The sequence below is a fragment of the Strongylocentrotus purpuratus genome, unplaced genomic scaffold (genome assembly GCF_000002235.5).
Source record: "Strongylocentrotus purpuratus isolate Spur 01 unplaced genomic scaffold, Spur_5.0 spur5_scaffold_6, whole genome shotgun sequence".
In the NCBI taxonomy this organism is placed as follows: domain Eukaryota; kingdom Metazoa; phylum Echinodermata; class Echinoidea; order Camarodonta; family Strongylocentrotidae; genus Strongylocentrotus; species Strongylocentrotus purpuratus.
In genome coordinates this window covers 4,706,045-4,726,187 of record NW_022145612.1, presented here as the reverse complement: position 1 = coordinate 4,726,187, position 20,143 = coordinate 4,706,045, and the positions used below count along the sequence as shown (strand labels likewise).

Below are 20,143 nucleotides of genomic sequence, written 5' to 3'. Positions count from 1 at the left end.
TCCTGTTTGTAATAAGGGAGACATGGGACTCCATCGTATAGTTATGGACTACTTTATTGATGCAATCAAATGCCTGTTGGAAAACTATTTTCCTTACATATATTGTATATACACTGTAGTATCTCAATGGATAGTCATTGTAAGGTAGTTTATAAAAGAATAGAAATAGGTACGATTTTGAAGATATTTTTAGCTTCTTGTTTTTCTAGTCTTAGTTGAAATTTACCATATTTTGCTGTTGTAGTTGTTTGACATGGAGGAGAGAAGACATCATCACATGCATCACTTAGCAACCTTAGTACAGACCATGTATCGTGGATGGCATGCCATGACACACTTCAAGAAGATGAAGAAGGGTGCTATACTCATCGCTTCACAATTCAGGGGCTACCAGGTAGGAATATTGAATTTCATTGAGGTGTAATCCATTCTGAGGATTGTTTTCTGGAAGTTTACTTTGTTGAATATTATTTGAGCTACTTATGTATTTGTACATTCCTGTAGATACATTTTGATCTGTACAGTCATTATATGTGTTGGAAAATGAGTGTGATACAGGCCATAACTATTAGTGCAATAAAACCTATCTACTCCAAGGATAACACATAACAATGGACATCATTTGGAATATATTGCAATAGCGTTAACTTTTACAAACTCATTTCTTCCCTACATCTTTAGCTTTTACTGTAACACACTATGTCTGGATATTCATCAATTGTGATTCACTATAAATGATATTTTCCTTTTGGTGATGTTTTTCTTAAAGTTTCATAATGTTTGATATGACTAGGAGAGAACGTTGTACCAGAAGAAGAAGAAAGCTTCTACCACCATTGCAGCTCATTTCCATGGTCATCAAGCAAGAGAGGAGTTCAAGAAGATCAAATACAGGGCAAGATGTGTCTGGGCAGCTAGCATCATTCTCAAGTTCTATGTCGGATGGAAGGTAAGATGCTCAAGATAGGGAGGTGGTTTTAAGAAGTAATGATCATAATGATTGGATATAAAAAGTGCTAGATAATTATAATTACCGGAGCTGATTTTAAAAAGTAATGATCATAATGATTGGATATAAAAAGTGCTAGATACCGTAATTATAATAACCATAGCTTATTAATTTTTACCAGATAAAGATTTATTACACCTTGGTGAAGATGTATGCATTACCAAATGGTGTTAGTTTGTTGGGTACTGATGGTGATGATGATGATGATGATGACGATGACGATGACGATGACGATGATGATGATGACGATGATGATGACGAAGATGATGACGATAATGATGCTGATCATGATCATGATGAGGATGAGGATGATGCTGATGATGCTGATGATGATGATGATGCTGATGATGATCATGATGATGATGATCATGATCATCATCATGAGGAGGAGGAGGATGAGGATGAGGTATTTTTTTGGTCAAAGTTCACTGATTTATCTTGTAGGGAACAGCCAGGTAGTAAACAAAATTGATTAAATGCATTAGATTGGAGATATTGTTGGATGAAAAGTGGAGAAAAAGAGAGAGATAGGAGAGATGGAAATTAAAGAAACATCTCTGACACATTTTTCATTTTGTCTTCTTGTAATAGGTGCGGAAGGAGTTCAGGAAGCACTTCAAAGCCAATGCAGGTCCAAAGGTCAAGGCCTTTATCATGAAATGTATCGTAAGTATAACCTCTAACTCATTTTATCATGCACGGTCAGCTTCTAGGGACCCTTGTCAAAACTTCATACCATTTTTTTTTTTACTGGACATATACAATCATATCTATTTGGGGGATCACCGCTCCCTAGAATAACTCTGCCTCTTGATGGTTACATAGAGGTGTGTGACAGGTGACCTGACATTTGCTAAAGAACATCTGCACCAGTATTTGTATTAAAAAAACATCAGAGTTGGGGTTTGGGTTGAGAATTTGTTTAAAGTTAGGTTTTAAGGTCTTAAGGTTAGGGTATATTTTAGGGGCATTCTACAAGTGTAATTATGTGACTGCAGAGCAATTTTTGCTGGAGCATGGGTTAGAGAACCACTAGCATAGTCACAGTCATGCCTATGTTGATAGCCCTCTACATCTCTTTTGAAGGGGAGAGACGATAACCTGCGTAGCTGTTCATCTGTATACATTGCACGTGCATTCCAAGATAAGAGATGAGAGGATCATATGTACATGATCAAGTTTTATTGTTTCCTTCCCAGTCAAGTGACTGTGGAATGGTAATCCATTTATAAGTGAGAAATGTCAATCTTTAGGCAAACGATTGATTTATACCCCTCTGAACTATTCCTAGAATGTGAGGTACCTACAAAGGTTAAAGCAACACCTGCCCTCGATGTCACCCATGGATGCATCATGGCCGCCATGCTCCCCGCTGCACACCACAGCTCACAAACAACTCCAAGAAATCTTCATCACGTGGAGAGCCAACCAGTTCAGGAAGAAGTTTGATGAAGCTACCAGGATTCGTCTGGGTGAGAAGGTCACAGCTAGTAGCTTGTTCAAGGACAAGAAGGCCCTCTATCCAAAGAGGTGAGAAAACATAATGCCACTTTTTGAATAATAATAATAATAATACTCCTTTTTTATATAGCGCTTATCACAATCACTAAGCGCTTCCAAACTTGGAGACTATTACCCCGGCTTTGTATGTACCTATGAGCTTTGATAAGGAGAATGATTGGCCCTCATAGACATTGATTTTGGTTATGTTGTCAAGCTAAATGAATATGATATTAATAAAAATTAAAACATCAGTCTTTATTTACATTACCCGATTACGCCTATCTGGCAATAGTTTAGTAAACTGGTATAAAATCATTTTTCAGCTTTTGCATTAGGAGTGTGTGATAGGTGACCATGAATATTTGTTATATCATTTGCATTGTTTGCTGTCTTATATTTAATCTTGTTCTTTCTGCTGTTTGTTATGTCTCTTATGATTCTCGTTGTTTTGCTTTTTTTGTCCATATTTAATCTCTTCTGTTCCTATCATCTATCTTGTTTACTTGAATGATTGATTTTTAAATTTGATTTTTCTGTCTGTTCAATTCTTAAAGAGAAATATGGAGATGGTTATGTTTAAAAGTTTAAATGGTTGATGGTTCAATAGTTCACTTGTCAATTTTAAACCAGTCCTTCTTGTTATAACAAGCACACACCTAGAGTTGAAAGTGATATGTCTGATTGATGAACACTACTCTTATCTTGTCCCTCATTCTTCTATCTGTAGTGTGGCAATTCCATTCAAGGGAGATTATGTGCTACTAAGAAACAATGCCAAATACAAGAAGACCCATGCAGAGACCAGTGATCAGTTCATTGTTTTTGCTGATATCGTCAAAAAGATCAACAGAAACAATGGCAAGGTAATTTCCTCCTTGATATATTTATGGGAAAAAAATGAAAATGAATGTATTTCACAAACCTGCCAACCACCCCGATTTAGGCGGAGTTCCTCCGCATTTTTCATACCAACTCCGAATTCCGAGTGCATGCCTCAAAACTCCGATTTTTTTTAATTTTTTTTTTTTTTTTTTTTTTTTTTTTTTTTTTTTTAGAGTGTAATGCACTTGGAGAGTATATAACTATTATGTTTGTATTTTGAAATGTAAAGCGCCTTGAGCATGTTCATGTAAAGGCGCTCAATAAATACCAATATGTATGTATGTATGTATAAGACTAAAGCATAACACAGCACTGATAACCAGATCACGCCGACATCCGCGCTCGCGCTCATAGAAGATATACACAGCGACATGAAGAAAAAAAAATAGACCCTAAAGTCCTGTGTACCCCCCCCCCCCCCCCCCCCCCAATCTACGGGCTACTATCCCAATCCTTTGGTTTGTTTCGCGACCTCATAGTCTATCCAGAAAAATTTACTCCTAATTTCTCTTGTCTCAGGTTGGCAGGTATGATTTCAGGTATTGTTAAATTCTTTAAGCGGAAGAATAGGAATCTTCAAAATTGTCATCCTTGTGCTTAACATGGCTGTTCAAATCAATTACTCAGTTGAATCAGATGCACAGATTGAACTGATTGAATTGAGTCTCATGTGTAATAAACTCAATTTTTACTGAATGAAAAATATAAATCTGTCTCTTCTCATGAAATTAGAATAGTGTATTTGAGTTGTGCAATATGCTTGAAATGAAATATATGCATTTTGACTGTTATATTATAACTTTAGAAAATAGAAAGATTTGACAGTTATATTTAATGCAAACCATTACATTTTGGCATGAAACACAAGATTTGACCTTATCTTAACAATACATTCAATCATGTTACTCAATCATAGACCTCAGCACACTTAAGTGATTTGCCCTATAAATGTGATGCCTTTTGTTTGATTTTGAAGGTCACTGATCAGCTTGTTGTCTTGACAACTGCATCCTTCATGGTGATGGATCAGAAGACATTAGCTCAGAAGAACAGAGTTCCTCTAGCTGCTATCTCGGGCATGTCTGTAACACCATACAGTGACAATGTCCTCGTCATTCATGTCACAAAGGTATGTTACGTTTATGTATGCAGCTTTTCCAAAGTATTCAGAAGTCAAAATTGTAATTGGGCTATGTTTATCATTTTCATGTCTAAAGCTTTGTTCATACATGTACATGGTAGTTTAAACCCCTAAATGAAAATAGAGCAGCAAAATGGAAATTAATGTGTAAACAAATGGCACATGACAAAAAAGCTGGGGGTATCAAATACATATATACTTGTTATATGGCTTTAGAGTCTTAAATCACATTTAAATCAGGCTTCTATTTTTTATTTCTGTGAAAACAAGGACTATGCTGTTCTTCCATTGATAGTAATTACATGTGTGTGGTATGTACGTACAATACTAGATACATGTACATTTTAGTTTCACTTTTAGGGTGCACAGCTTTTTTTGAGGCTATAAAAAGCACAATAAGACATTGATCATAGCTGGTTCGTGATATTTTGATTACTGTGTACTTACTGTCTTCTGAACATATTTTTAGATTTTTGTTATACTTTGATTGTCTTGTACCTAGTGCAATATGCAGGATAATACAGATTTTATTTGCTTTTGGTCCAAATAGGGTGAAGACAACACTAAGAAAGGTGACTATGCGTTCCTGTGTGATAAACTGATTGAGATGGTAACTAAGTTCCATCGTATCATCAGAACAGCTACCAACAAAGATGTCTCTGTCACAGTAGCTGACAGGTAAATAACACATTAAATAATTTTTGTGTACAATCTTTTCTAAATATATCTCTCTTCTCCCTGTTTCTTTAGTACTGTTGTGCCATGGAATGCAAATGCCTCTTGTTTTTTTTTCTCCATCTTTCTCTCTCTCTCTCTCTCTTTCTCTCTGCATTACCATCTCAAATTCTCATCCTTTTTGTTAATTCTTTCACTTTTTTTAGTTTTTTTTTTTAGCAGTGGAAGGAAATTAAATCTTGTAAAGTACAAATCAAATAAGCAAGAAAATCTGCCATTGATTCAGTTAACAAGAAAAGCTTTCACTTTTAATTCTTTTGTCCTTTCTTGACCACAATTCAGGTTCCCAATGAACTTCAATGGATCAAGAATCGAAGCCGTCGTCAGTACGCAAGACCCTAAGGTCTCCAACCCAACACCCCTCATTAAACGTAAAGGCACAAGAATGGAAATTCAGGCATAGTAACAGCCTCCACTCAAACCCGAGTATAAAGGTCACCAAGTGGTATAAAGATGTAGAGTGGCCCTTCTAGACAGGTTACCTTGCAAGTCTAGCTCTTAGGAAGCAACATGATTGTCCACTGTAACAGGTGATCTTTTTAAACAAGAAACCTCTATGACAAGTATTATACTTTATCACATGAGGGTGAGATGAGAGTTGGTCTAGTCATCAGCCCTCTGTCTTCATCTAGAAATCAACTCTGTCCGTGCCCTGGTTCAAAACTGAGTCGCATCTTTCGGAAGATGACATTAATTCTTTACCAGCTTTTGTCAACTAATGGAACAAACAGGACTGCCATAGTCAACTCTTGTCACAAGTACAGTGTATATGTACTAGTATGCTAGTATGCTACAAACAGTATGGCTGTCCTGGGTTTTGATTCATGGCAAATAATCAGTTGAAGGTCAGCCCTCCAGACATAAATAACCACATCTGATTGATGCCTGTAAAAAAACAAATTACACCCATGCACAAATCCATGGAAGATGGAATCATCCAAGATTGAGAACAAGTGAGTTTACAATAGAGTGTACTGTTTGCAACAACAATGTTGTACATGTAGTCTCAGTATTTCATAGATCATTGCATAATGATAAGCCATGTATGTTGTTTTAACTAGGAGTAAAGCGAAACTCTTCAATATTCTCTTGGAAATGTATTCCTAATATAACTCCTTGAACCTTCATAATATCTGTCTCATGGGAAAACATTCCTCCAGTATGTTATGATGATTTAGAGTACATCCTGCACCAGTAGTTGACAACGTTGGTCAATGATGGTATGATTAGATTTAACATTGTCTGTAGCAACCAAATAACAATTGAAGGAAATTAGTTGTCAAAGTATTGCAAACCAAAGATGATTTTATCGGAATCTTCAAACATGCCTTATAAGCATTCCTCTAGTCTTCTGTGTTAGTTGATAAAGTGATCTCAATATTGTGTAAGGGCGCACCTGTCACTAAAGTCGCTTTCATTCCTTTTAAAGAAGAAAATGCTGTTCAGCTTAAAAGTGATTTTATTCTGTATTAGAAGTGGAGTTTATTTGATGTGATAACATCAATTTTCCACTGGCATCCATGTTTGATGCTTATTCTGATGAGGCATTTTATTCACAATATTTTTGCTTCTTTTAATGATTGTCAGTGTAGCATATAAAGGATAGAGCACAAAAGATTTACTGCCGGTGATATTCACTGACAAATCACTTTCATGGGATGTACTTTGCCTTTAATTTTTGAAGATAATGGTTTGGTTTTAAAACATATACTTTTTGTTTTGGCTTATAATTGATTTCATTATAGCCTTACTAACAGGTGGTAGGCCTATGGGGAGTAATAAACTCCAGTACTTTGTGACTCATTCCTTCAGATTTTCATAGCCTCTGAATATCAAATTTCATTCACTGAGAAAAACAAAATTTAAAACTAAATGCTTTATCTTGTGAATGAAGAAATTGTGCCTTCAGTATTTGTTCACATTTCATAATTGCAATCATTAAATATGCATATACCTAGTAAGCCAAAAACCTTTAGAAGTTTTGTGTGAATTGCATTCAAGTAGATGTTGTTAAATTCTTTGGAAGCCGTTATGCAGCAAATTGAAATATTTGAACTATTTCTTACTGTCCAGTCTGTTGAAATATTTATCATAAATGACACTAGCAATGGGAGTGTATTATATATTTATATGGTGTACAATGCTGCCAAGACTTCATCAAATAGTACATATACAATTGTCCTGCCTGTTCTCTGTAAGTTGTTAAAAAACAATTGTATTTATTTGAAAAATCCCAAGAGAATCAAGGAAGATAATATACCTAACGAAGATACCTGTTTGATATGTGTGCACATAGATTTATAATCTAATTGATATTAACAACTCAAATGTTCATGAAAAACAAAACTCAGTTTCATTGCTGCAGCATTACATTAATTGATACATTATAATCATTCATTTTGAGTGAGTTTCTTTGTGTAGATGAATAGTGAGTGAACTTGTCATGTATCTTTAGGTAAAGATGTCAAGGTGACTTTTCATTTCAGTTTCTCTGCTCATGCTCAAATTTTTCTTTTACATGTAATTATTAGCAAGCATTGCTAGTAGGAATAAATATTAATATGAAATATCACTAAATTTGAACCTGCTATGTGAAATTGTAATATACCATCACCAAGTTGGCATTTTGGAACTCTTTTAGATAAAAAAATTAAGTACTGTTTTGTTTTGTCTCTTGTGTTTTTTTAGATACTTTGAGTGCCTTCAGTTGCGGGAAATAACATGCCTTTTTCTTTATCCTTTCTTTCTTTTTTATTCTGATAGATGAAATCAGCATTTGTATTAACATATTGCCTTTTAGACCTGATCATGAACTTGTGATGATACAACCTCCAAAGATTTTGATATGTCCAATTGTGAACGCTCATTCATTGTGAAGATAGCATTGTATCATTGATAATAAAAAGTGTCAGAATTAAAATTGGGATTGAAAATTCATTTCTTAACTCAGAGGATAGTTTCTGCTACATGTACACGTATGTGAAAGGCAATGGAATAGCCTATATGTGGTTGAAGTGTGTTCAACCCTGCCAAAACAGGTGCGGATGCCCCAAATACTTTATGAACATTATTGCACATTTTATAAGCTAATTGTTGAGATAGAAGACATTCCTACAATCCTATCTGCAGCTGTCAAATAATGATAATGAAACTTTTATGACGCTGTAGGAGATTTTTTCCGTGATGGAGATTAGTCACTGATAACTAATGATGAAAATAATGGTCATTTAAGTATTTCTAGCAACAATGTTACTGATGAGTAATCTTTCTAGTACTGGTCATAGCAGCTCTTTTTATGAATGTAGTACAGGCCAAGTGAGGTATGGGTACTCTATTAAAGGCTTTATGCATTTTGTTATATTTGGTTGTGCCTAAAGTCAATGCCAAGGTGGCCTCTGTCTTTGTCCCAATCCAAGTTTTATTTTCAAATATGTTTTTGATATGTTAAAAGGAACACAAAATAATGAGGTAGTTTTTTCTGATACCTATTATACTTGTTCAAGTTGTATTCTCATAAATCATATACTGCTTGGATTTATAGGCACCTACATGTACATGTATGGTTATTTAATAGGCAGGTATTTTATTATCATTACACATACCAGTTTTACTAAGGTGTTTCTACTTCGTGAAGATTAGATGGAATCATTTGAAAAAAATGAATGCATCTTTTGTTTCATGGTGCTGTATTATATTTTCCATTCTTATTGTCTTGGGTTTAATGCTTTTTCTTTCTTTCATCATTCAATAGTGCTTTTGGTGATGGTCAGTTTCTTTTAGGTTATTTTGAATCATGGTGACAGTCTATATATAGCGCAAGTATTATTATCACTCAAACATCATTAAGTATTACATAGCTAGCCATTCTTTTTTGTATTATTTACCTTTAAAAGAAAATGGGAATTGTTGAACCAAAATGTTCTTAATGGGGTCTATGTACAATAGTATGACCCTTCTGAATCATACTTTTGTTGATATTAGAATCTTGAATTTAGAGTAATATTAATTTCTTGAACTAACTTCTCTGCTACATTCAGTGTTTGGCTTTCTTGTGGTTGCTTTATTTCTTCATCTCAGTTTGTACCAAAATGCTGTCAGCAGAATTATGTGAATCAGCTTTAGGAATAATATGATAATGTTCCTCTTCATAAATGTATGATTCTATCTAAGTATAAGTTTTATCCCAAGTATTCATCGTTGCCAAGTGCAACACACAGTTTCCCTAGCCCACCCTAAGGTTAAAACACTGATGTTCTAAATATATATATTGCACCACCTTTTATCTATAACATGATCGTAGAGATTTGAGAAATTAACTCAAAGGTAATTCAGAAACATATTGTAGAGTATATCCCATAGAAATCATGTTTAGATTCCTTACTACGTCATTGTATTGTTTTCACATGCTAAATGGTGATAGATCAAGGTTATTGAAATTGTGTTAGTTTTTGTTTGTTTAAGGTTCTGATCATGCATGTTGCATGACTACTTTGGAGCATATTTCAACAGATTAACCTATTTATATGTAAATTTAACAGAGTAAAATGATGAAATTAATTCTGCAAGGTTTTGCAGTCCAGATCATGTGATCAGATACATGTTAGTGCTGTATCTGTTTCTGTATGTATTTTGTTTATATTAAGCAAGATTAAATTGTTTTGTTTATCAAATCCAATGGTGATTAGAACTATATTTGCATCACCAAATTAAGCATTATTTTACAGACCGGTAATTGTTATTGGTCACTGCACGTCATAGTGGATTATAGTCTAGTATAATTTCTTTGCTGTGTCTCATTTTTGTTTTGCTAAGATATCATGTAAATCTTGTTTTGTCTTCCGATCAGAAGTGTCTTTAAATTGTTTGTTAAGGAACTATATGTGTCCATACATCTAGAACATGTAAGCTTAGAATGGTTAACATATTTAATTGTCATTGGTGTAAGTTACCTAAATGCAACTTTATTTAGTGTTGCAGTTGCAGACTTGTTGAAATGCATTGATTGGACCATTAACATGTATCTTAGGAAGTGATGAAATGACACCACTATTTTCCATTTTATGGGTAAAAAGGACCCCTTCTTTTTAAAGTATTCCCTATTTCACATTCCACTTTAAAGGACATTAAATAGATTGTGTATTTTCAGACGGGTTATCTAGCTTTTGTATACCTAGACCAAATATTGTAATCATTTATTAACATGTCTTCTTCGAGTACAAGCTGTACATATAGAAAAGAATTATGAAATTTGAATTATCTTTTGTAGACATTATTTCTATATTCACTTCTGTTGAAACAAATGTCACAGCTCTCTTTATATGATGTCTCCTGATATCTTCCTTTCTGATAATACCCAGAAATTCCATGCAGTGAGCCAAACGCATTCATGAATATTCCTTTACATAGAAACTTTTGATTTAAATCCATGGATCCGTATTTTACAAATTCACTTAAACCAGGCCTTTCGTTTACAATCACATTTAAACTTAAGGACAACTTAGACCTCAGACTAATTTCCTTTGTTCACCCCGATTTTGAATGAAATTCTAAATCCAGCGGCAGGTTTAAATTTTAGTAGAATATATGCCTTTGTGTTTAGTATAGAAATACTTGGAGCAAAAACTCTTGATTTATTCTCAGCAACAAAATTTAAAAAAAGAATCTTTCCCTGGAGAATTACCAAACTGAAACTGCATTAGAATACGAGGTGCTATCTGATTATACACATACCAGCATTTTAGCAAATCATTTTCCTTTGATACCCTATGGAAAGCCAAAATAAGAATTCATATATTCCCATCCATTAATTGAAAATGAAATTTCACTCTCATTTCTTTTTCCCTTTCCCACCAGCTATCATATATCCAAAATAGTTAGATTTGAATGTTCAACTGTTATCATGTACCATATATTTTCTGCTTTGTCAGTACTATTCTTGGTGCAGAGATTGTAATTTCAAGTGTTGGAATTTGTATGCGGGATATAAAAATACATACGTGTGCTTTTTGACAACGGGAATTTATTTATGATAATCATTTGTTTATGATTGTATTAGAAGTATTGGAAAATCATGTAATGATTATACTAATTGATTTACAAATCTCAGACTATTCTAAAGCATTTCAAACTGTCAGGTTATCTTTGATTTTAATTGTTCATATAAAGTAGTAATGTCATAATTGTATTGTCTACTTGAACCATGTAATAAATAATTGCAATATATAAATCCAGAGAAGAGAATGATATGTATGATTAAACAGTACACAAAGCATCCAAGAATCACTCCTAGATTTCTTGTGTATAGATGATTTTTAGGAGAGAGTTATAATTATTTGTAATAACTTGTATAATATTGTGATTTATAATAATTTTCATGTGTTTTGTCCAATATGCATATATTTGTGAAGAAAAAATATCAGTATATAACTGGAAAAATGACTTTTCAGAAAATAAATGTTTCAGATGTTAAATGCAAATGAACAATTGTTTCATGATTATTTGTGCTTTATGATTGTGTTCACCAGTAAGGGTCCACATGCTTGACATTATACATTTCAAAACAAATGTTTCTATTTCTTGACAACCCATGCATATGTAGCTAGAATCCGTAACAAAATACATATACATTTTCTATGTGCCAATTTTATTTCTTTGTATTTTAGGAGGGAGATGGTGCAATAATGGCATAATTCACCCTCTGGTTTAACATGTATGTACACATCACTTAAAAAAAGGCAAGGTGAACTCTTTTTATTCATTTATGATAATTTGATTGTTCTTTATTCTGAAAAGAAAAGAAAGATAGACACGCATATTTAAAAGACTACATACATCTTCATATTAAAACTTGACACCACTCAAACAAAAATAATAATTTCCTTTATTTTCAGAACATAAACCTGGAAGAAAAAAAAGAAAACCTTTTTTATCATATTCATAGAAAATACATTGGCGATTTCACATCCACGACAGGGATTATCATTTTCAATAATTTAGTAAAATAAACAGTATTTACAATACTTACATGAGACATTGAAAGATGATGGATGAATATTTATATTCAGATTAACATTACTTACACAGAGAAGGCAAGACATCTGACACAAAAACAAACGAAATATATATATGTCAGTGTAGATGTAAAGGGAGAACAGAAATAGAGGTGGGATGATGCTTAATACAGACTCAAATTCTTATCTATATTCTGTGCACAACAGACTCTAGTGTTTCTCATCTAAAATTGCATTGGAAAGAAAAGCAAATTTCACATGCCTATGGGTATATTCGTAGAGGGAATGATCACACATGTATGTATACAAATTTATGCATGAATTGATATATATTTTGTTTATAAAAGTTGTTCATGATAACAAGAACTCACAATACACAAGTATTATCTTATAAACAGGTATACATGATAAGCTACAATTGTATATAGGTAGAATAAATATGTGTGGAAAAGGGAAATACATTTGTTTTGTCACAAAAATACTTCTTTTTATCACATTACAGTCAAATAACCAAAGATATTGCTGAAAAGAAATTCCTTGAATAGCAAATTCATTAAAATTTGATCAATAGCTCAATTTTAGCTGACTCAAGTAATTATTCAGCAAAAATTACCTGTTCATCAACAATAAGGATCCACAAGTTTTGTATTTTCTGCAGAGAAATTTCTATTAAAAACTCCAATATTTATGTTGAAAATCTACAGAAAGTCTAACAGTCTAGTATATTTTCTTTCAACAAAAAATGTGTGTTTTGATTTTTAGACACACTGGAATCAAATCATCTCCATCACAATCACTTCTAATAAAGTGTGGCTTTTAACCCCTTTGCTTTCTAATACTTATACCATTATATTAGCCCAGATAAACAAACAACGTAAAAGAAAGACACCTTCTTTGACATACATGTATGATTATATATTTACAGCCGATCTTCTTTCATTTGATAATGATTCTGATTAGATCTCAATCACATGTTAATTGAAATTATGATGATACCACATACTTTACATTCCATGTTAAATGTAAAGAAATCCATAAAAACAGCACATTCTATCCACTTCATAATATACACGAAGATAATTTACAAAATTTGTACAATCAATAGCCTATTCTATTAATGCACCTCACATATTTTAGCAGTAGATCTTGCTTTTCATATTTGTTTTATGGCATTATTTAAGCATCTTTTGTAAGATACACAAATTTGAGATTTGATTGAAAATAGAAAATATGGCATGACCATTCTGTTGTTCATAAACAATACAATATAGGAAATAATGCTTTGATCTGCATATTTTCTGAACATTACTGAGTTTGAGAGAAAGTGTTAACAGAAACAGACTAACTGCTAACAAATAACAAGGTGTCATATGGCGAGAATATATTAGGGTGAGGGGAGGGTTATACCATTGCAATGTTTTAAGTAGCGCAAAAGTGGAAAAATGGTTCAAAAAGTAACTTTAAAAATATCTGCCGTATCAGACTGAAAGCACATATTTTCTTCCGTATTTTTCTGAAATTGCATAGAATAAAAAATATTCTTGCGATGTCAGGACGTTCTTTGTAATTTTCCTTTCCTCGTCTTTCAAGTTTGCCTGCTTTATCTGTAAAAACATATCTGAGGATATTTATGAATGTACATGTATTGCTACAGATTTACTCAATGAATGATATTGCCACATTTGAGTGAGTTTCTTGGTGTAGATGAAGATGAAATATGACTTAAAGTTTGATTGGAAATTAATATACTTGCTTTGTATTGTCATAACTTCTTGAATTATTTCAATGGATAGATTATCTTGTTATACGCCGTCATAACAATCTCTTTCAAAATGTGATCTTTCTATCTTTTCTCCTTACTTTTACAACACATCTCTGATCAACACAATGGTTTCTTCCGTTTAGCACCAAGGAAGTATAACGTTCTTTCAATGCAAGGCTAAAAAGTTGGTTTTCCCATCTTAACATCTCTCTTTCTCAATAAATAAGGTTTAATGTAAACTTTACAAAAGATGATTTCATTTTTCACAATTGACTGTTATCCAACTGTAATAACCTTATGTAAAATTTTAATATCTTAGTCCTATTTTTGACAAATAACACTTTTTCCGTATCCTCTCCTCGTAACTACTACATATCAAAAGAATCTTGCTTAATTTCCTCAAATCATCAACTGAATCAAACACAGCCACATTTTCATTGTACATATTTAATTCAGCACATTATTTCATATAGAAGTCCTTTGACCAACAGAGTTAAACAAACAGAATACAAGGATAGAAGCTTTCTCTTAGAATATACAAATCATCATCATCCTTTACCACCTTCTCTTCTCATCATCACTCAAACAGATTACTTTCTCAACTGCTGATTTTCTCAACATTTTAACCTCATTGCACCTTTCTCTGTTCTTCATGATGTACTAGCTAGTGAACTGTGTTTTTGTCTGGTCTGGTCTTGCATCAAAGCCATATTTGATTGGTCTTGGTCTTGGCCTTGTCCTCAGACCAAGTATCTTGTACAAATCCTATGGAAGGTAATTTCAGTAGCCTTGTGACCATGAACTGCTTGCCGCAACTAAATCACTGTTAAAACTGTACACACCCAAATCCTGCTGATCATTTGTTCCCCTTCCATTTTCATACTCATAGAATTTCATCAGGAAGAGTAATTGTATTATGAGTTCATCCATGTATGCTCTGTACAGAGTCAGCTTGTGTATCCCAGTCAATGATCGTTGGATATGCTTGTTTTCAAAACGAGAACATATTTGCATGCAAAGTTACACCATGGTCAAATAAATAAGGTTAAAGTATAATTCACTGCATTCTTTGAAAATGGATGTCTCAGTTTACACGCAGATGTCCTCTTTGCGCAGTGAGTTTAATTCATAGTCTTGCCTTCGGCTTAGGAAGTACACCATTTCTATCTGAGGAACCAGATGACAGAAAATCTTGGGTCATGACTAAAACAACAATGACTTTCACATGAAATTTCCTCTTTTACAGAAGTTAAACACGGGGCAATTCTTTCTCTGCCATTCACGTTAACATTTCTTCCTTTTCAAGCCTCTACGATGATCAAGCGATCTCTTTCAGTCTTAATGTGTCTTTTTGTAGTAAGAAAATCAACAACGCAGCATGAAGAAGTTTGGTCAAAAGTTTTTGTTTTTATCATAATAATCTCCTCTCCCCGATCAACATTGTGATCCAACTTCGGTTCCATCTCTGGAAAACCTATAGCTGACGTATGTTGACTGATTGCCCAGTGCGAAGCCATCACTCCTCCTCGCTAGCTCCTTCTCTACATCTTTCCTCTCCCTGGTTGGACCTGCTGACGTTGCTGTGCATGCGGCCACGCTACGACGGTTGACCACCGCCGCGGCTTGGCCTTTCTCAATCTCTGTATTCTGTTTGTTAACATCTAGTCATAATTCGATCTCTCCAGTGTATTTCTTCTGGACCGTCTCATCCCAGTACATAGAGTAGTCTGGTTCAGGCTTTTTCTCCTCCTCTCTCTTCTTAGGTGCACACCTGCAACAACAGTGAATACAAAGTCAGACTTTCTGTTGATTCTAAATGGCTCAGAATTACTTCTAATAATAATAATCTAGATTGACATTGTCACCTAATACATCTCCTATGTATATATATTACATTCTCTTTACCCCCCCCCCCCCCCCACAAACATTAGGCTGTAAAGTTGTCCAATGTTCAAAACAAACAAAACAAGTTGGTGAGTGTCAATTGATGAACATGAATATGCAGATGTCCTTTAAACATGAAATAAAAAATCTTTGAATAATTTGCTTGTAACAGTACTGTATTAAAGTAATTTACAATTGTAAGATGGGCTACATGAGCATTAACTAGTTAACAGTGGTGTCAGATATACCACAGGGTGAGGTTTCCCATAAATGCATATCAAACAAAATAGAACTGTAGTCAACATGCTAAAAATAAGAACTGAGAATATGGATATCATTATGCCATGTTAGAAATACTTACTTAGCACAGCAGAGAACTACAGCTACAATCACTATCAGAAGGACTACAACTGCTGCTATAGCATACACCCAAGGAGGAAGCGAAGCTGAAATAAATGAATGAAATCCAAACATTAGTATAATAAATATCAAGTTTTCCATGAGTGAAGTGAAATGGATATCTTTTCACAACATATTGGGTTAATACAGGAAGAACAGTACCCTAAAACTATAAATGCTTCCAAAATATCTGATGTACTCCAGGTACTAGTACAATAAAAAATTGTGTTATATATATACTTTTTTTTGTTGCATCACAAACACTTCCCCTTCCTAAAATAGTAGTGTTCAAATGTTAGTATCTTTCTTGACACATACATGCTGTTCTCTCTCTCTCCCCTTATCTCTACTTTTATTCCTCAAAAAATGTACTTGAAATTTAAGCTCACTCTCTATCTCTCTCCCTTCCTCCCTCTTTTTCTCTCTTCCTGCACCATCTTTTTTTTCTGTCTGTATTTGTCTCCCTATCGCCTCTCACATTCCAAAAATGCCTAAAATCTTCATTTTTCAACTGTATAAAAAAAATCCAAATAAGCACATACCTAGAAATGTTTGTTGTGGTGGTTTCGGTGTTGCGGTAGGCTTCTTTTGTCCTGTGCCTGGCTGTGCGTTATTATTATTATTATTCCAGTCAGTGTTGACGGAGTTCCCTGTACCTGTTTCCCCAGCATCACTGAGTTCTCCAGCAGTTCCTGGTCTACTGGAGGGTCCAGGGGATAGCGATGGGTCTGACTCGGTGTGAACCATAGGAGACATGAACCCTACATGGAGGCACGCCTCGAGTTGACCACTAGACATACTGATAAAGAAAAAGATCAAAGAGTTACATGCATGGTTGCTTGCTTGCTATAATTATAACTATAATCTTTGTGTCATAACCATCACTGTACATGTGCACAGGTTCAACACAAGAAAACGTTATCATGCTTATTCATATTGAAAAGGACTAGGGGACCGGATGAAAATTATGTCAACAATCTGTTATAAATAGAAACATGACTGTATTGAATTACTTCTGGACTTAAATGCTGATAACCAAACACCTGGGCTCTTCTCTGATATTATTGGATATCATATTATTGACTTTTAATCCTACTTGAAGAGATAAAAACGTGTATATATGACTTACCTGTATATGGCTTTGTAACCCGCATCACATACACATTTATTATCTTCAGTGCAGTATGATGATTGGATATGACATTCAGGATTACATGTAGAGCTACTAGATGGCTTATCAAGGGTACATGCACCTGCAAAGAAAGAAAAAGCATCAGATTATTTTAGAATATCAGCAAGTGTACAGGAAACTGTTAATAAATAATAACATTTATTCATCATTTGCAAACTTTATACTATCATCTGCTAAGAGCTAAAAGGGCATTAACTCTTTGTAAATGTATATGAGTTAAGGAACCTTGATTTCCAATGTGTGGCACAGAGAGGGCACCTGAGAAACAATTTATTTTGATAGTTACCTGTAACATTGAGTCCATCTGACCTTCGACACCAGACATCTCGTTGGTCTCTCTCCCATTCACCAACAAACCATTCAAACAAATAACATCGCTCCCCTAGAACAAAAGTAAAATACAGAAGAGCACCGTCATAAAACTTTCATCTCAATCAAAAGTCACATCACTACCTCACATTGTAAAATTGATCTGTAATTTGATAATACATGCCAGTCCTGATAGGTTAATGTCTACAAGTACATTTATACTACCAAATATATACCAATTAGTTCATACACATACATGTAAAATATCATCTCGATTGAAGAAGAGAAGAACAGTTTCCAATCTTTTCATGTCAGCGTAGTATTAATTGATATACACAAACGCTAATATGTATGCTCATTCCATTGTTACACAGAGTGACATCATGATGTTGTATGTGCACCTGTGGGATCTAGCTTCAGCAGTCATTTCAATGGCATGGGTTGACATCCCACCGGTGCCACCATGTCAAACAAGCATTAATGAGTAGTCCAAGCATGTTTGATATCAAGTTCAACATTAAACACAAAGCTGTTATTAGATCCATAAGACCAGCAAGATGGAAATTATGTACCTGGCATGGCCAGGATTGTTATAATCAAGTACAAGCAAATGATGGTTTACATATAACATTATGACGTCACAGCATGTAACAATGAATTGCACATAAAGTAGCACGAGCTTATAACACATGACACTACAGTCAGTTCAGTCTTTATTACAGCTGAGATGGGTTAAAAATTGTCTGACATACATGCAAAAAAACTACAAACTAAAAATCTGGAAGCAAACTTTGATTTAAAAAGTGTTAGTACCTGAGCATGTCCTTGTTTCCCAGTCATCTCCTGGACATACTCTATCTGTTGTAAGAGTGGCACGAGATCTCACCTGGATACCTTCAGAACCTACAAACATCAAACGCAGATTAAACTTGTATGTCATGGTTCTGATATATATATATATGATTTATATTACAAAAACTTTTTCTTAGCTCTATTAATGGATTAATGACTGATATATCCCAATTGTAAGCTAGAGTACACTCTAAATTATCATTGACTGGGTGCCACAGGAGCATTAGTTATCTCTATGTAAATTTTACACTTGAGTCAATCTACACCCCACTGGCACCTTACAGATGTTAAATTGATTTCATTCAACAAGGAGACAAGAAAAAATATCACTGGTGTGCCTTAAGAAGCAGCACAAAAACATTTTGTAATGCATTTTCTGTCTATAAATGAAAACGGGTTGGAAGCAAAGTTTCAACATGAATACATTGATCCCTTTACTTTTTATCCCTTTACTTCTCCATAACCCTTCTGTCTTTACATGGTACATGGTAAATATATTTCTCTTTCTTCTTCTCCTGTCTATCTTACTCTCTCTCACTCCTTCCTTTCACTTATCACACTTACCTATAGGTCTACCTTGCACACATGTTCTATGGCACACACTCCATTGGCTCCATGCAGTATGATGACATTCACCTGGACATGGTACCTCACATGAATGTTCTCTCTACAAATTAAAAAACAAATAAATGCATAGTAGATATTTAATTCATCATCAATCCATTCACAACTAATCTTTAATTTGGTACAGTTGTTTATCTTGGTATACACTGTATCAATATTTAAAAAACCACAACAATAATTGTTTTTATGAGAATATGAACAAGGGCTTTGCGACACACAAGTACCCAAATGGCTTATTTTTCATTTTAATGAGGCAGGTTTCATAGTACCCTTTTTAATGTCCATCTTGACACAAGCATGTATGCATGATACATGTACCTAACTCATCATCGTCCTGAACCAATGTAGTAGTACCTTAAGAAGAAACGCATTTCCTTAGTCCAACATTATGAACATGGATTCAATATTGAAACTTTTGTGTTTTAAATAACATACATCATTGTCAGAATTAAATATAATAAAATGAATTATGACAATTTTACGCATCACAAAATAAACACTCCTGCAGCATTTATTTCATCATCTAAACCAAATTGATGGTGTGGGATCTAGGTAAATGAAAAGATATGGTTATAATATGTTTTTACCTCTAAGAATTCATATCCATGTGATGTGACGTTGGTATTTTTCTCGTAGAGCTCTGCGCTTCTTGTCAGGAGACAGTAGCTATCTGATACAGCCATCCCATTAGGTTGACGGCAGGTCACGTTCCTCCTTCGCACACCAGCTCCACATTCACCAATCTGTTGGGACATCACACAATCAAACAGAAATAAATAAATCAAATCAAATCAAATCAAATAGAATACATAATGACAGAGATAGATGTAATAAAGCTTTT

The 20,143-nt window shown here is 34.0% G+C and overlaps 2 protein-coding genes across 3 annotated transcripts in view; one reads left to right on the top strand and one right to left on the bottom strand.

Annotated features, from left to right (window-relative positions):
* Positions 1–11,740, top strand: part of LOC594811 (unconventional myosin-Ia) — a 77,298-nt gene extending 65,558 nt beyond the window's left edge. For both annotated transcript variants that reach the window (XM_031000178.1, XM_031000179.1), the window contains exons 19-26: positions 245–394; positions 794–949; positions 1,601–1,675; positions 2,301–2,539; positions 3,240–3,375; positions 4,371–4,523; positions 5,086–5,213; positions 5,553–11,740. In XM_031000178.1, coding sequence (XP_030856038.1) covers positions 245–394; positions 794–949; positions 1,601–1,675; positions 2,301–2,539; positions 3,240–3,375; positions 4,371–4,523; positions 5,086–5,213; positions 5,553–5,673 — 1,158 coding nt within the window. In that variant the 3' untranslated portion in view covers positions 5,674–11,740. The remainder of the gene's footprint in view (positions 1–244; positions 395–793; positions 950–1,600; positions 1,676–2,300; positions 2,540–3,239; positions 3,376–4,370; positions 4,524–5,085; positions 5,214–5,552) is intronic.
* A 286-nt stretch (positions 11,741–12,026) lies between these two features.
* Positions 12,027–20,143, bottom strand: part of LOC100893969 (thrombospondin type-1 domain-containing protein 7A) — a 33,461-nt gene continuing 25,344 nt past the window's right edge. Inside the window, exons 16-23 of the mRNA XM_031000177.1 lie at positions 19,890–20,045; positions 19,243–19,345; positions 18,640–18,729; positions 17,804–17,899; positions 17,455–17,578; positions 16,868–17,124; positions 16,288–16,372; positions 12,027–15,813 (exon numbers count right to left, since the gene is read on the bottom strand). Coding sequence (XP_030856037.1) covers positions 15,708–15,813; positions 16,288–16,372; positions 16,868–17,124; positions 17,455–17,578; positions 17,804–17,899; positions 18,640–18,729; positions 19,243–19,345; positions 19,890–20,045 — 1,017 coding nt within the window. The 3' untranslated portion in view covers positions 12,027–15,707. The remainder of the gene's footprint in view (positions 15,814–16,287; positions 16,373–16,867; positions 17,125–17,454; positions 17,579–17,803; positions 17,900–18,639; positions 18,730–19,242; positions 19,346–19,889; positions 20,046–20,143) is intronic.